The sequence below is a fragment of the Osmia lignaria genome, chromosome 7 (genome assembly GCF_051020975.1).
Source record: "Osmia lignaria lignaria isolate PbOS001 chromosome 7, iyOsmLign1, whole genome shotgun sequence".
NCBI lineage: Eukaryota > Metazoa > Arthropoda > Insecta > Hymenoptera > Megachilidae > Osmia > Osmia lignaria.
The window spans coordinates 2,050,643-2,068,456 of NC_135038.1; the positions used below are offsets into that span (position 1 = coordinate 2,050,643).

Below are 17,814 nucleotides of genomic sequence, written 5' to 3' on the forward strand. Positions count from 1 at the left end.
ATGTCACTTGAAAGTCCGTCCACAGGTGAGTTGTAGCAATGTTGAGCTTGAGATTTGCTTGAACGTATTTCATTAGTTTTGCCAGCATCAGAGCAGCTGTGAGCTCGAGTCGGGGAATTGTTAGTTTTTTGAGAGGTGCTACCTTTGTCTTGGAGCACAATGTCACCTTGACGTTATCTCGAGATCTGTGGACGGCGAGAAAACAGTAATTTATATTACTGCCGCCATGGCGAGCTGAGATGCGCCAAAGAAGCCATGTAATTCCACTATAGCGTTGCTGTAGGTGTTGAACCACCTAGGTATCGAGAGTCGGGCCAGACTTGTGAGATCTTCTCTGATCGCGTTCCATCGAGATGTGACTTGGGATGGCAGTGGATCATCCCATTTGAGATTGTGTAGCCATAACTCTTGCAAGAGCACCTTTGTTCGAATTATGACTGGCGATAAGAAGCCAAATGGATCAAATATCTGTGCTACTTCAGATAACACGAGGCGTTTGGTGAGATTGAGATTGTTGTGAGATTTGGAAGTAAACCGTATTCCAACGTAATCCGAGGATTTTGATATTGCAGTCGTCTAGCGAGATTGAGGTGCTCTTAGATTGATTGGAAGGCGTAATTACCTCGAGTAAAGCGGCCTCACTTGAGTGCCACTTTGCAAGATGGAAACCACCTGCGTTGCACGAGTCAGTTAATTGTGAAGCAATTTCAATTAATACGTTGAGAGAATCTGCACCACCAAATATGGCATCGACGTACCTGGCGTATTTAATTGATGGTACTGCCAGTGGATAACGTTGACCCTCGTCCTCTGCAAGTTGCAGAAGGACTCTGACAGCAAGAAATGGTGCAGCCTTGGTACCGTAGGTAACCGTTGTGAGAGTGTATGGGACTTCCTTTGATTCCTCATTAATCCACAGCATCCTTTGGAGATTCCAGTCTTTTTCATGGACTCGAACTTGACGGTATATTTTAGTAATGTCTGTGGCGAAAATGCATCTGTGATGCCAAATCCACAGCAAAACGTCTGTAATGTTGAGCAAGAGATTTGCACCAGTGTGCATGATGTCGTTGACAGAGAATTCAATTGTTATTGGACTCGAGCCATTGAAGACGACCCGCAGCTTCGTTGTTTCGCTGTCAGGCTTGAAAACTCCACGATGTGGAAGATAGTAAATTGAAGAGTCTTTGGGCGAGATTGAAGAAGCCTTCTTCATGTGACCGAGGTCCTCGTATTCTTTCATGAAGCGTGGGTATTGTTCACGGTACTCATGATTTTTTGAGAGCTTGCTGAGCGGGCGTCGCAGGCAGGAGCGAGCTGTGCTGTAAGAATTACCCAAGACTTTAGGAGATGATTTGAGAGGAATACGCACCACGCATCGCCCTGTAAAATCACGAATGTGCGTTGCACGAAAGTGATCTTCACACTCGTGATCGTCAGGTGTGAGTTGAGATGTTCTTTCCGTTGGAAGCTCTTCTTGCGTCGCTGTTTTGAGAAATTGATGCGTTTGGTGGCCATGCTGTAAATCAAGGTCGCACCTTTCTGTTATGGTGGTGAAGCTGCAAACAGTTTGTCGAGAAGCACTTGTTCTCATAGCGCATCTTTAGATTTGCCCATGCAATCGAGAAGGACAGTTGATGAACGGCAAATTCGAGATCACTCGATTTGATTCGCCGCGGAAACGCGAGCGCAGATAATATAGCTTTTGCACGTCCGAAAGCTGTTCGTCGACCGAACCGTCGCGCGTCGACGACGATACAATGTATCGTGGAGAATGGGAAGTTCGAGTCTTGAAGAGGCGATGAACTCCGACGCGTACATTTTTTTTTCACGCATCGTTCTATCGACTAGGATAGCGATTTTCAACCCATGTGTCACAAGACGTACTATCATTATTTTTTGTTGCTATTATTATTCTTTTTTTTAGTGAAACTGAAGAACAAATACGTCCTTCCCGATTTCGATGATTTTTTGATATGTTATAAAAATTGATATTCTGAACAATTTGGTGAAATACTGATTACTTATGAAAAGCACCCCGAAAATAAATCTGTTGCCAGAGTTATTAAAATTTTTTTAGACAGATAAGTTAGTATGTTTTTTCAGCATAGAATATGATATTATGCTGGACTCTCCTGATTTTGCGTTACGCCCAAATATTGGATGAATAGGTAACGAAAATGTGATACTAGAAGAACAACACGACTGGAGCGAGTTCTTCAATGCTGGCGTACGTAGAAAAGGACAAATAGCAAAAGAGAAAGAGGTCCGAGAATTAAAGGGCCTAAAAAAAAATATTTGAGTGAAACAATATTAATTCAGCAATAACTTTTTTATTTTTCATTTTTGCTAAATGAAACTTTCACCAATGTAATTTTAAGGTTCTTCTGATTAAAATAAGACCAAACACCATATAATTTGCATTATTTTTACTTATTTAGATATAAATAAGTAAATGAATAATTATAATTCAAATTATGTCATGTTTGATCTTGTTTTAATCAGAAAAATCTCATAAATACGTTAGTAACATTGTCATTTAAAAAAATTCAAAAATAAAAAGGTTTTAATCTTAAATTTTGATTGTGTTAGTATTGTCTCACACGTACACGGGTATTTAAACTTGCTTTTTTCCCTGTACGCTGCTTCGATTTTCGGCTGTCACCACATCAAAGGCAAGCCGAACTCGCTCGAGAAACTGTGGTTTCTCGACGACACGCAAAAATTGGTCCGATTCATCGTACATGATACATATAGCTATCGTAGCATCCGTGTGTCATTTAGGTGTATGCGAAGAGTGACGTAGAATAGCACGCCGTTAGTTGGATGCAATAACTGAGGTAGCGCTGAAATCAGTTTCTGTTCGGTCTAATTTTCGATGAAACGTTGACTGTTTTACCGACGCGGAATTCGAAGTTCGGTCTTGACGCTCGCATCACCTTAAAAGGGCTTTGAGTAATAAGGTAAGCAAAAAATTTACCCTTATTTTTGAGGGAACAAGTTTTTCGGCTTTATTGAGGACGCCCAAAGATCAGGTGAAGAGGTGGAGGGGGAACCAAACTCCCGCCAAAATGGCGGGGGAAAAGAAAATAAATACAAATTAAAGCGAAAAAACTTTCTGGCAAAAGAGGATGCCAAACAAGAAGCAATGAATTATGAGAATGCCAAGATAAAAAAATCGGTAGAAGAAACAAAACTAAGAACATGGAATTTGGATACTGTTGAGAATTTGGAAGAGGATGAGGAAACCATTAAAAAACTAAATAAAGACAACCATTCTAAGATGGAAAATAACGGAGAAGCTAGGGATTTTGTCTGCGAACAGGAAAACTTACTAACAATAAGTGTAACGTCCCAGCGGTAACATAGTTTAAAAATAAATCGTAATATTAAATTAAATAATGTCTAGTCGATAATTATTGTATTTTAGTAAACCTTTATAGAATTAGATGGCGTGCGCGCTCGCGTTAAGAGTAGGGTAGCTTGTGTGAGAGAGATAGCGATACTCGCGGGAGTCACGTATGTACATAGAGTCCAAAGTCCGCGAGATTCCTGAAGGAATCTTATATAGAACAAAAGCGCTTTGTCAGCAGAATTTGACTATAAATAGAGGCGTGCCATGCGGAGAAAAACAGTCTGGTTTCGACCATGCTCAGATCGACTTCGACTTCGGTCGAGTGCAGGTATCAACCAATAGAGGAAAAGCTAAGGTTGCTCAGCGCTGAACTGCCTAGGCAAGGATGTAGCGTCAGAGTAACCCGCGCTAAATAAAATCTTTATTTTCAGTACAATTTACTGTCTTTGATAATTTCTGATACCTAGAGTAATTGGTTATTATCCAGAGCGTTAGCTATACCTATAGTCTAAGCTGTGTATTAATATATACTAATCAAGCATTTTCTACTATATTTTCATCTAGGGCGGATTCCATTGTTAACTAATAATATATTTTCTTTTGTATTTTTCATTTAGCCCGGAGTCATTGTAATATTAATCATCTTGTTTTCTTTTACATTTCTCCTTAGGGCTGAATCATTGTAAACGAAACTAAGTAATTAATATCTTCTTAATTAACCAAACTTTTCAATCGTTAATAAATTAATTATATAAAGGGTATTAACGTTGGATTTCACTCCTTAACCGCACATCACACGAGCCTATAATCCCTATTACAATATACGAGTCGCCTTCTGAGGGAACCGCTCTCCCTTTTCGTCGGTGCAGTGACGCACCTAGTCTGGGACGTTACATAAGGATCAACATAGAGGGCTCCATGGAAAACTCTAAAATAGTAGCCTCCAAGGAGGAAAAGAGATACAAGCTGATGGAAGAGGGGGAAAAGTGTCGCCACTCGGAACAAGGAAACTTAGCCATTTTGAAAAAGCTAAGATAAGCAGTGAGTCAAACGTGAATGATAAAAGCGAGTGTTACAGAGCAGACTATAGAATAACGAATGAAGAATTGAATAAACAAAAGGAACTCTTTGTAAGTACAAAAAAGAGAAAGATTGATTCAGTACAGTACTCGCCTGAAAAAGAAATTACAATAAACATAACAAAGACAAGCAAACCGGTTATTCTAATTGATAAGAACCTCACAGGTTCAAACAAAATTCGACTAGTTACCCCTAAGGAAAAAGATATCAATCCAATAAGTAATAGTAATAACCCTAACCCACTGACTTTAAAACAACCTACTCTATACAGGATACACGCAGAAAACCAAGGCAACCCAGAAGAGGAAAAGCCGAAGCAAATAAATAAGGAAGAAAAGAAAAGAGAACACAGCCCAAACAGAAATCCTGAGGTGGGTAAAAAAATAACACTTTATGATAAGGGGTTAATTAGCAATGAGTATACCATAACGATAGTAGCCAATAAGGAAAATACAATAACAATAGAACAGCAGTAAACCAGATGCCGCTCAAGAATGCAAAGAGAGAGAAAGGCTACACAGCCTACATGCCATCAAGAAAATTAGTAAGGATGGGTGTGATACACGAGTGGGAAGACACGATAAAAGAGCTGGAAGAGCAATCAATGGAAGGACAGAGGAACTACACAATGAAGCGTTTAATGAAAAGCAGATTCATCGACGGAAAGCCGCAATGGACGGAAGAAAAGGCAATTCTGATAATTTCGAAGGCGACTCCCTGCCAACTCGCATGCTAATAGGTATGGCCATGTGTGGCTGAGGGTCGAATCTTTCATTGAATACATTAAACAGTGCTATAAGTGCTATAGATTTGGATACGCTCAAAATATATGCAAAAATCAATACAAGAAGTGCAGAAACTGTAAAGAAAAAGATCATGGAGAATGTGAAAATGAAACAAGGTGTATTAACTGCGGTAGGGAACACCACGCCATGGCAAAAGAGTGCACGATATACCAAAGAGAGGCTCAGATAAAGAAAATGATGGCATATAAAAATATGAACTATAACACTGCGAGACGCCAATGGAACAGAGAAAACAGAAACGACCAACCCTTAACATATTTAGAAAACGGTGAACAAAAGTGGGAAAAAGATTTCCCAAGACTAAAAGCTAAACCCAACAAAGATAGATGAGAAAGTATGAACATACCCCACAACAACAACCAAAATGAGCGATCAAATCCCTGGATAGTTAAAAAAGGAGGCTACAGACCACACCAAGAAACAGAATATGATCAAAATCCAACAGGATACTGTAAAGGCAAACCACTTCCTACAGAGAGAAACACAAATAGATTTCCAATCCTAAGAATGGACCCGGACAACAATGAAATAGTAGGTAACAGGATTTATGAGTTTGGCACACTATACGAGGAAGAGAAAGATATCAAAAATCAAAGCTACCTTGAAAGATACAATAACAGAAGACTGATTGATCAATTGAGAAAGAGAAATGCGGACGAGCTACTGGACGAGTTGATCAAGTTAATACAGGAGAAAAACCTGGAAGAAAAAATGGAAACTTTCATAGTGAAAAGAAAGTACAGAAGAGTTTTCAAGCCACCTCCGGAGGATGAGGACTGGATGGCCAGGTACAGGGAAAACTTCGACTTCCACATAACAGACAAAATGAGGGCTACTATCCAAAGAAGGGACAGATTGGAGAGATAGAGAAGGAAAAAATAGAAGGAAGAAAGGAAATATATGACAGCTGCTCATATATCTGATATAAGAGAGAGCAGACCAGGAACAGCAACTGCAAATAAGGACCCACAGCCGTCCACAAGTGGAGGAGTTGTAAGCTCTCTTCTGAATATAAAAAATATGCAGAGCAAAGAAGGCAAGGTATGGACCACTAGCCTCATGGCTCGAGCTCTTCAAAAGGACCTCATAAAAAACCCCACCAAGGAATTATGTTTCGCGCAGAGAATAAATTTTTCCTCTGGGCTAAACGCCAATTAATGTTAGTAAAGGAAGGAAGGACTTTCAATCGAAGTATCGAGAGCGAATTTGTCGTGTACGCCAATTTAACTAAAACTTGCCTTCGTCGTGCATTGAGAAAGAGTAGGCTGTATCGTCGTCGTATCGCGGTTTTTATAAACGCTTGCGCGATGACAATGCCGAAGTGTTTTCGGCGTTTGGCGTAAACTGTGCCTATTTAAAATTGTCACGCTCTTAATCCGGAACAAATCAGAAAATCAAGAAAACTGGTACACTGACAACAAAAGAATAAATAACTACTGGAACACTAAATCAAGACCAAAAACAACAAATAAACAATAATAAGAGGAAACCAAGTGTAACGTCCCGCTTTTTCGTTTCACTTTTTTATTATTATAATTTATTTTTAGTTCAAATTTTGTATAAAATGGTTAATTTAAGTTTTTTATTATATTTAGTTAAGTTTATAAAAAATATTTAATTTAATTTGTATTATATATATTTTTGTAATAATAAATAATTTTCATTTCAAACTTCAAGAAATAATTCAGTCTGATAGAATAAGTCGGCCGATAAAATAGATTATCGATAAATTATCAACGAGCGACCACGTGTGCGCCAGTGCAACCCTGATGATCTCACGATGGGGTGAGAACCTAGAGTAGGGTGACCGCGTAGATTAAGGAGCAGGGGTGCTCGGCCGTCACGTGATGGGGAATTCCAGAAATCTAGAGGAACCCTATAATGAAAAAAAGCGCTAAGTTAGCAGAATCTGACTATAAATAGAGGCGTTCCACGCGGTATCAGAGCAGATCTTCTCTGACTTCGGTCAAATACAGACAGCACTCTGGAAGTAGAGGAAAGCTTGCGCTGAATTGCTTAGGCAACTATAGAGCGCGAGATTAGCTTTGTCCTTCTCTTTCAGTGGTGACGTACGAGAGTTCGGATCTGTAGACACCCTACTCATGGTACGCAACGTGTTGAACACGTGCTAATACTGAGACACATACTCAAGTGTAAAGAGCTAGCGAGGAGCGGAGCTCCTTGAGCAGGCCTGTATTAGCATAGCTCTGGCTAGACCAGAAACCGATTGCGACCTGTAGGTAAAGTCCGCTCGTGTCTGAAGGTATCGTACAAGCCACTGGAGTATAGTTTCCAGTACTTAGTGTAATTTGGCAAATTGTACAGAGTGTTGGCTGTATTCGAAGATTAAATCGCGTTATTATTATTACTTATTATTAATTACTAACTACTAATCATACACTTTTTACTGTATTTCACTATCTAGGGCGTATCTATTATAATTTTTCATTGTATTTCATATTCTAGCCGTACCTATTGTTATACTTTATATTATACTCAGAACAAGCATAGTTAGTTTACTTACTTGAATAAAAATAATTTTAGTTTGATACATTAATGTTGGATTTCACTCCTTAACCGCACACCACACGAACCTATAATCCCTATTTTCGTTCATACGAGTCGCCTTCTTGGGGAACCGCTCTCCCTATACGTCGGTGCAGTGACGTACCTATCATTGGGTCGTTACACAAGTCAAATTAGGTTTATGGACTATGACATTTTTGGCATAACTGAAACATGGCTAAAGGAAACTGAAGAGGAGTTTGGGACGTGACTCCCCAATTACAAATGGTTTAGGCAGGACAAAAAGCAAACCCCAAATGGAGGAGGAATGGCACTTATAATTAACAAAAATATAAACGCAAAAAAAAGAAACTGTAACTGGTCTTCCAAAAACAGTCACATCGAAACTTTGGCTATAACAATCCAAAATGATACTCTCAGTAAAGAAACAGACATAATATTAGTATACAAGAGCCCCACTACAAAAATTATCCTATCAGACTGGCGAAAGCTTTTCCAGAATGTCAGAACCAATATACCAACCATAATTATGGGAGATTTCAATGCTCAGTCCAAAGAATAGTACTGCCTTTCAGATACAACAGAAGGTATAGCTCTTCAGCCGGCAGTAGAGGAAAACAGTATAATAATCCTAAACACAGAGACCACCTCAAGAACAAGCTCATGGCCATACAATCCATCGAATATTGATCTCATAATAACAACAATACGATTTCGGAAGAAGGCGACACTATGGGATCAGACACTAACACTTAATAAAAAATGGGCCAAAACTGAACTGGAACACCATAATGGAACGAGGAAATACCAAACAAGTAAAATTATATGGAATAAATTTTTGGCATACCAATTAAGGTCAGAACATAACCTCTCAACAAACATCAACACCTGTGCAAACACAAATGATAAATACAACCTATTCATCCAAAATATCACACAAAGAATATGTTACGAGCCGGAGGGGGCGGCTGCGTAGCCGGGGCTTAATCTCGGTTATGGTATTTGTTAATGGCTTGACCAGTGTTGTTATTAACACTGGGAATCTAAGGAAGTAGACGTGGAGACGAACCTACGTATGGCTAACGTAGGAAGCTCCAGGAGGTTGCTTATAGTGGACGAACCTACGTATGGCTAACGTAGGGAGCCACAGGAAAGGGGAAGACGTGAGGACGAACCTACGTATGACTAACGTAGGGAGCCGCAAAAAATGTTAGTATTAGGCCTCGTAACTTGATTGATGTACCTCGAGCGGTAAAGGTACACCTTAGTGAGTTTCTGGACTAGTAAATATAATTAAACAATAGTATGTAAGTTAAAATAATATGAGTTTATTCTCTATTCCCGGACCTTACAATTGTTGTGTGTAATTGTCGCGGTGTTCAATGAATTAAATTCTTGGTTGCAAGTTTAAATGAGTTGAATAAATAAAGTTTAGTTTCGATTCCGCGAAGCAAGAATCTAATTCTTTTCGGTTTTCACGAACGCAAGCAAACGGAGGCGGACTACAACGATTAGAATAATGCTTAACAGCAGACAACGTACTGTATAGTTACTGAGTGCTTGAAAGGGACTTGAGTACCCGATCTCGCAGAGTTTCCTCGTTGCAGAGATTATCTGTAAAAGATTATATACGTAACCCGTAGGACCGCGCCTTTGCTTTGCGTTGGTCCTGAATTTTCTAGAAGATGGTTGGTGTCGGGTGCACACATCCGATTCCATATAAGGAAATTTTTTGAGAAGGGTTTGTAACACCATATAAGGAAATTTCCGAGACGGATACGGAACAAATAGATGAATCCATAATAAAAAAAGTAATAATAACAACAAAGATCACTATAAAGAAAAAAACAGAGAGACAGGATCTTATAAAGAACCTAAAATCAGAAAGAGACAGATTTGGTGGAATAATGAATGCGAGCAGGCTAAAGAAGAAATGAAAAAAGCCCTTAAGACCTTGTTTGTTAGCGTAACGCTATTTTAAATTTCGCCGGAACTATCCTGACAAGGATATGCAGGAAGCTTGTGGAAAACGGATGGTTTAATAAAGAATCGAGATTAGTCACTCAATAATAACAGAAATCACTTTATTAAATCCGCATCCGCGGTGGAAGTTGCCGAATATTGTGTTGTATTTACCTCTTTTACGATTGCCGGTACTTTTATTTGCCATGCCGTTTTCCACTACTCATGAAGCGATTAACAAAGCATAGTGTAAATTAATTGAATGATATTACACAAATTTATATCAAAATGAAACGTAGACATCGCTATAGAGGGCCAGCAGAGTCGAGACGTGAGTACAATTTGCAACGTAATAATAACTACTATGACAGTGAACTTTAAAATTCCAATTTATTCGCATTCTTTGTCAAGATGTATAGTTTACTTGTACAAATTTTTATGAAAATAGATCAACATTTTACCAAAAAAAATGACAAAAATAGATTATTTTTCAATATATTTTTTAAACAAATAAATTTATTAAAAAGATGGCGACATAGAAAAATTTGCTGTTCAAAAACACACAAATTCCATTTTGAATTTTTCGCCTACACCTAATAGTTCCTGAGATATTCAAGAAAATATGTTTAGCAACCCTAACTTTGGGGGCTATTTTCACCCCTTCAGCATGGACGATGGCCGATTAAAAAAAAATACGTGTCAAATATTTTTTTGAATTCTATATCATACTCAAAGGGTATCAAAATCGGCGTGTGTCGATTGGGTAATGTCCCTTGTTAACGTCACACTATTTCTAATAGTCATTAACGATGCCTGCAGAATCACTGAACCCCCCGTTATCACAAGAATATTTGCGGATGATATCACCATCATATGTAAAGGGAAATCTCTCAACACCTCCCAACATACGATACAATCGGCTCTTAACAAACTACACGACTGGTCTAAAAATAACGGTCTTAAATTCACAGCCACCAAGACGGAATGTATCTTGTTTTCCAACCACCACGAAGCCCAGATGCCTGTGTTGAAACTTGGAACGAACTTACTACGATCTGTCACATGCACAAAACTATTAGGAGTATTTTTCGACTCCAAGCTCACATGGAGCAACCACATCAACAACCTTGCTGATAACTGCAAGCAGAGAATCAAGATAATTAAATCCTTGGCACACAACAATTGGGGAGCAGATAAAACCGTCCTCTTACAAGCTTACAAAGCGATCGTCCGGTCCAAAATAGACTATGCATCTGTAATATACGACTCTGCTAAACCGAACCTACTAAGAAAACTCGATGTAATCCACAATATGGGATTAAGAATAGCAACGGGATCATTTCATACAAGCCCCATCGGAAGCATAATGATAGAAGCTGGCAAAACATCGTTGCAACATAGAAGAAAACTTCTAAGTATAAAATATGCCGCAAGGGCCTCAACATCTACAAATCCGATCATTTACGGTGACATTTTCTCAAGAAACCGGCATCAAGCAGAACACCAAGCTGGTAAAATCACCTCCAGCCAAAGAATTAAAAGCTATCTAAAGCCGAGTATCCACCTGTATCCAACGCCCGTATCGTATCACCGTTCCGAACCCTTTTGAATAGGCAGGCGTTGCCCCGTTGCATGCAACGGCATGCTGTGGCTCGGACAACATTTCTTCGTTTCTTGATAGAAACGGTTAGGCAATAGGACTGGGCCACTACAGGCGAGGAGTTTCGTTTCGCTGTGTGCCGTTCCAATGGAACGGAGGCAACGGACCCATCCGAAAAATTTCTTGGTTCTTTGCCGTTCCATCGAAGGAAAGGTTCATGCGTTTACACTTGACATAGCGTTTCGTGCCGTTACTTGGGTTTCAATTTATTTGAAATCTTGCGGTATTATTGGATTCATTTCAAAATCGATGAAATTATTTATGAACTTAATCTAATTTAATTTAGACAAATTTTATCGTTTAAATATATTGAAACAGATCAATTATCTTCGGCGATACGCTGTTCATAAAACAGCAATGTTAATAATCAGCTGTGTCATTATTGAAAAAGGACAATGTTAATTTTGTAGAGATTTTTCCGTTGCCGAGTATCCGAAGTTCTATTGGGCTGTGATACGGAGGTGAAGGAACGGGCCGATCAGAAAATTGTCGGTTTTTTGCCGTTCAAAGGATAGGTTCGGAGACCACTTGAAACGTAAAAGCAACATACCCAGGCGAAGGCCCGAAATGCTATGTCAAGTGTAAACATGACTCTTGAGGCACGAGATCTGGAATCTGGAATCGGATATATCAGTGAGATAATACCAATGCAACGACTGAACTTTGTTATTTTTCATTTTTTTCTTATAAAACTGTTACCAAGATATTTGTGACGTTTTTCTGATTAAAATGATACCAAATACGATATGGTTTGGACAATTCTTATTTATAATAGTATTTCCTACAGTGTGATTCTCTTGCTACGCAAGACAAAAGCCGTGCCGCACAATGGAACCCCTGCTGTTTGGAAAATTGGAAATGATTAAGTGAATTCGAACCCCTGGTATAATAACATATTTTACCCCTATTTTATTTCTGTAAGTTATAAACCGTTTCCCAAAATTCCTCTTTTAACTTGCGGATGTAATAAAAGTTGTACAGTATTAATTTTATTTCTGTAAGTCATAAACCGATTCCCAAAATTCCTCTTTTAACTTGCAGATGTAATAAAAGTTGTACAGTACTAATTGTAAGCGACGGACTCCTATAGTAAAGAAACAGCATGCAGCAAATCGAAACTTCTCGCCTATAGGAATTTCTTTCAAGAAACGAAGAACTATTGTCCGAGCCGTAGCCTGCCGTGGCATGGAACGAGGCAACGCCTGCCTATTCGAAAGGTTCGGAACGGTGATACGATACGGGCGTTGGATACAGGTGGATACTCGGCTTAAGCGAACTTGAATTCAGTCTACCAGACATGGAAAAATCCAGGTTCCACAACGCCCCCCCATGGACACTAAATGCACTCGGCCTCGACCTATCACTTGTAGGAAACAAAAAAGAGGAGCTAACTACAGAGGAATGGAAAAGACGGTTTAACACCCTCTGTGACAAGTACCCCGATTTCATCCACATCTACACCAACGGCTCCAAAAACAAATTCGGAACAGGAGCTGCAATGGTCACCCAGAATGAGACAACTAAACTCGGCTTGAATCCTTTCAACAGCATCCTCACAGCCGAAACATACGCACTTCTCTTGGCACTCAATTTCATCGACAACTCTCTATATTCCAAATTCATAATCTTCTCGGACTCACTGTCCACCATCCTAAAAACCCAAAACACGAAGCAAACCATGGAAATGTATATAGTAATCCAAGAAATCTACGATAGACTGATCAAGGCTCGCAAAACAATAATTGTAGCATGGATCCTCTCCCATGTAGACATTCACGGAAATGTCATGGCCGACCTCGAAGCGAAAATCGCATCCACCCTACATATGGAGAGTCAATCCTTGCTTAACACTTCCGTGGACATTATCCAACACATCAAATCATTGTGGAAGCAGCCTTGGAACCGCACATGGAGAAATTACAAAGCAAGTCCACTCCATAAATCAATCGACAACTTTTATGATCTAACAACAAATCTAAACTTCAATAGGAAACAACAAGTGGCAATAACTCGTATCAGAACCGGGCATTCCAAATTATCACACTCACACCTTCTTAACAATAGTCACCCCAGTCTGTGCGAAATATGCAATACACCCTTAACAATCAACCACATCATCCTCGAATGCTGAAAGTATAATCAAGCAAGAAGAGAAGTGAATATTATGGACAACCTAACCGAGGCAACTACTTCACCCGCGTACCAGGACACGCTGCTATCATTCTGCAAGACTATCGGAATTCTCGACAACCTATGAAAATTGTGCCACCACACCCTCTGACCCCACAAGTGTCTGCCCCCTCTCCTTCCCTGTTTCCCTACAAATCTTCAACCGAGCACTCACCATAAGTTGCTAAATCGAGCCAACAGTCGCTAATAACCTTTGGTGTTGATGCCACTCTAAACTCGCAAAAAAAAATTTATCATGGGCACAATCGTATTAAATAATGGTGCAATTTTTCTTACAAGGTTCTCAAGTTCATTCACGAACCATGCAGCACAGTCAGGGCCCTGATACGCGCGATACTCGCACACCGATGCATTGTACGAACAGTGAAAATAATATCCCACACAGTATGCTTCGTGCTGCTGGTATGCATTGCAGTGTCCTTGATTGATGTTACTGTTAACCTTCTTAAGCAAGCATTCGAAATCAGTGTACACGATGAATGGATGATGTTCTCGGTGACAAAAATTATCAAACTTTATTATTTTATTCTCACTCGTAGAATGATTGCACAGTCGTTCATCTTCATGCAGTTCTTCGTATGTTTCAATAACTTTTCTTCTGCATAAAAGTAGTGAAGGCACCTGCATATAAACAAAGTAACTGCATTAGTACAAACGTATACTATAATAGATCGTAATGGCGTGATACAAACCTGTCACAAATATAAGTTTTACTCTTATGTGTACTGAGCTGGCTTGAAACAAGCCGGGAAAGATTTTTAATCCATGCAAAGTGATGCACATTACGGTTGGGCGTTTCAAACATCAGCAGGTTAACGTGACGAAATATTTTGCTGGTGGTGAGTTGGAGTGAAACACATCTTTTCACATTCAAGTCCCAGAAATAAACGTTTATCGAAACATCGTTTTGACGCTCAAATTTTGGTATTTGATTAAGAGTTAATGGAAATGCGATGCCCTCCAAATTTAAAACGGTGTCATAGTTGGGATACGATGATGGTCGATTTGCATTCACATGGACGGGATATAATGCTGCAACTATCGATCTGACAAAACACGTATCATCATCAACTGTCACATTTATGGTACTACCGCTGTTTTGTCCTTCGTTGTTTTTGGTATGTCGGTGTAACAACCAGCGTGCATCGGATTACATTTATTGATATTTAACATCAAATGCAGAATTTTCGATAACGCCCAACCGTTGTCCCGTTCCTGAAATTCTTCCATCAGTGTTAAAGTTGAGTTCACAACGTATTTGTCATACCAATCGTTCAAGTTCGATGTAGAAAATAATTGTTTATTTCTCACACTGAAACTTTTCACATCACTTTTATTATTAATGATAAACTCCCAATATAACACCGTATCACTTTTATGCATGAATGATTTTGGAAAACTTCCACTAGACGTTGGAATACTATTTTTCTAGCATCTTCCAAAAAGTTTCGTGGGTCGATATGCTCGGTGTTGATTATAATCCTGTAGTTATCCGGTTATGGAAAGCTGATTCTACATCCTCCCAGATAAGAGATGATGATGATGCATGTGATTCAGCATCTGTTCTCCCTTAACCTTCACCTACTTTTACAGATCCGTGTAACTCTGCTCTTATCGATTTAAATCTCGCTATCTTGGCTGTTAAACTATTTTTCAAACCAGTTGATAAGTCCTTTTTGAGTTGCAATTGCTCTATCATTATCGTATTTCTGCTGACGGTGTCAAATTACTGCTGAGTCAGCAAAAAAAATGCTGACGCCAGTGATTTAGAACCCGCATAGAACAACTACTGACCTCCTCACAAAAAGAGGTCACCGCCCTCCATTGCGTCTCGCCGACGAGGATGTTTCTTACAACTGCCGCCGGCGAGACGTCAATGCCGATCTCGCACTGGAGGGCGTGACGGGCCCACGCAAACACAGGGCAGTCTGGCAGGATGTACTGCGCCCCCCGCCTCACAGTGGTGGCACTCTGCCGTTGTTTCGCAAGCTCCAGTAAACTGTGGCGCAAGCCTCTGCCTCGTACTTGAACGGTACGGTACCCGTCAGAGTCATCGCCGCTGCGTGAGAGACCATACGGTACCCTCTGATGACCCTGATGGCCATTTTCCGCTCTACTCGCCGCAGTACGATAACAACACCAATCTCCGCGAGACAGCTGGTTCTGCTCAAGTCCCGGTCGATGGCAAGAACGTGCGTATCATCCGCAAAATACGTGATGCTTACCCCGATCGGAACATTGACCCGCAGAGCTTTGTTGTACCCCAGATTCCACAAAGGGAGGCCCAGAGCTGACCCCTGGGGTACTCCTCAACGTCCCTTTGGAATATTCTTCCGGCCCGGCCCAAGAACTCGATGCTCCTATCCCGTAGGTAGAGCCCTACGATCCTCCTCAGGTAGGGGGGCATATCATGGTCGGCTAGTGCCTCCCTTTTCGTCACATGGGACAAGGTGTTGAACGCATTTACTATATCAAGCAAAACGCTCAACGCCACACTGCCCCGGGATACGGCCGAGTGGCAATGGGAACGCAGCGATTTGTTGGCATCTATCGTGCTGCGCTCCCGTCTGAAGCCGTACTGCGACGCGGCCAAATCAGGGCCTTCCCGGGATAGGTGCTGGGCGAGGCGGTCAGCTATAATTCTTTCGAATAACTTCCCTATCTCGTCCAGCAAAACTATGGGCCCGTACGCAGAGGGACTGTCTGCGGGCCATCCTTCCTATCTAACCTAACCTAACTTCTTTTTTTTTACGTGCGGGAAATCTTCCAAAGACATCGATGTTGGGTACCCCTCCCCAGTCCTCCTCTTCTGGGGGAGGCGGGTGCCTACCCCGGGAATCCTCTTCGGGGGAGCCAACGCTCCCCTATCCTCATCTCTGTTGGGGCCGACGCGACGGGCCTAGCTTGTAACATCTTCACAGCCCGCCGCCCTACCCGCCTCAGGTGAGACCTAATCTAACCTAATTCACTAATTTAATTTTGTACTAGATTAAACTAGGTTAAATTAATATTGGATTTTTAAGTTCCACCCGTTATGTATACTGCTTGACGGACACCATGCTGTGTTTACAGAAACCAGCCATCCCATACTGATGCACACACCGGCACGGACGTGTAGGTATACGCAGAATTTACTGGAATAGTAGCAACATTCTTTTGCAGATATCTTGAAAACTAAGGCCGGGCGGCGATTATATGCATGGGAGAAAGTTGCTCAGAATCATCATCCCAACAACATTTTAAAAAATGAGCGAAATCGGTGGTGTTGATGAGATATCGAAAATTACCAAAAATTCCTACAACTATTGAATTTATAACTTCAAAATTTGGAGCGTGTCGCATCTAGTAGCCAGACATTTGAAACTCTTAAAGTTTCAATGGTGAACTTGTAAAAAAAGTGCTCCTCCTCCAATTTCGATGATTTTTAAATATGTTGTAAAATTCAACATTATAAGCACATTTTTTCCTCTAACCTATATGTCGGACTTACTTAGTTTCCAAGATATTCGTGAAAAACCGTGAGTACTACTACACTGAATTTTGCCTGTACGTATACATCTGTGGTCGTGTGTGCGTCGCAAGCGATCCTTGCTTATCTACTGTTTCTGTCAACAGCACCACATGGCCTGACAACCATCCACATAATGGGTGAACATAAAAATTAAACTTGATTTATTTCAATCATTTTGAATTTTGACTTGCCTAATGGCGGCCAGTATATTAATTTAACGTAACCTAACCTAATCTAGTCGGATAAGAGAAAAAGATTCCTGAAAATGTAGATTCCTATAATATATATAACCTAATCAGTGGATTAAGTTGGGATAGGTTAGATTAAATTAATATTGCTGGCCTCACGGCCACGCAAGTCGAAATTCAAAATTATTGAAATCAGTTAAGTTTGATTTTTAAACTCGCTTCATTACATGGACGGTAGCCGGGCCATGTGGTACTCTTGACAGAAACAATAGATAAGCAAGGGCGCGTTATTGGCGCACATACGGTCACGGACGTATGCACGTATAAGTACGTAAGTAGGTAAGTACATACAGGCTAAATTCAGTGTGGTAGTACTTACAGTTTTTCGCAAATATCTCCAAAACCAACAATAAGCAAGTCCGACATATTCGTTAAACTCTAACGTTAAACTCTATTCGTTAGAGGCAAAAAAATGCTTAAGATGTCAAATTTTAAATCGGAGGGAGAGCGTCTTTTCTACAAGTTCATCTTTAATT

At 40.2% G+C, this 17,814-nt stretch overlaps 3 protein-coding genes across 8 annotated transcripts in view; 2 read left to right on the forward strand and 1 right to left on the reverse strand.

Annotated features, from left to right (window-relative positions):
• The window catches only part of YME1L (ATP-dependent zinc metalloprotease YME1L), a 259,223-nt gene that overhangs the window by 42,208 nt on the left and 199,201 nt on the right, over positions 1–17,814 (forward strand). The window lies entirely within an intron of this gene.
• On the reverse strand, positions 211–1,594 carry LOC143305447 (uncharacterized). The gene is made up of 2 exons (XM_076689116.1): positions 623–1,594; positions 211–576 (listed from the first exon to the last, which is right to left on the reverse strand). The coding sequence occupies exons 1-2, from the start codon at positions 1,592–1,594 to the stop codon at positions 211–213; spliced, it is 1,338 nt and encodes a 445-aa protein (XP_076545231.1).
• Positions 2,563–6,743, forward strand: LOC117609722 (uncharacterized). The gene is made up of 2 exons (XM_034336353.2): positions 2,563–4,485; positions 4,707–6,743. The coding sequence occupies exon 2, from the start codon at positions 5,578–5,580 to the stop codon at positions 6,106–6,108; it is 531 nt and encodes a 176-aa protein (XP_034192244.2). The 5' UTR covers positions 2,563–4,485; positions 4,707–5,577; the 3' UTR covers positions 6,109–6,743.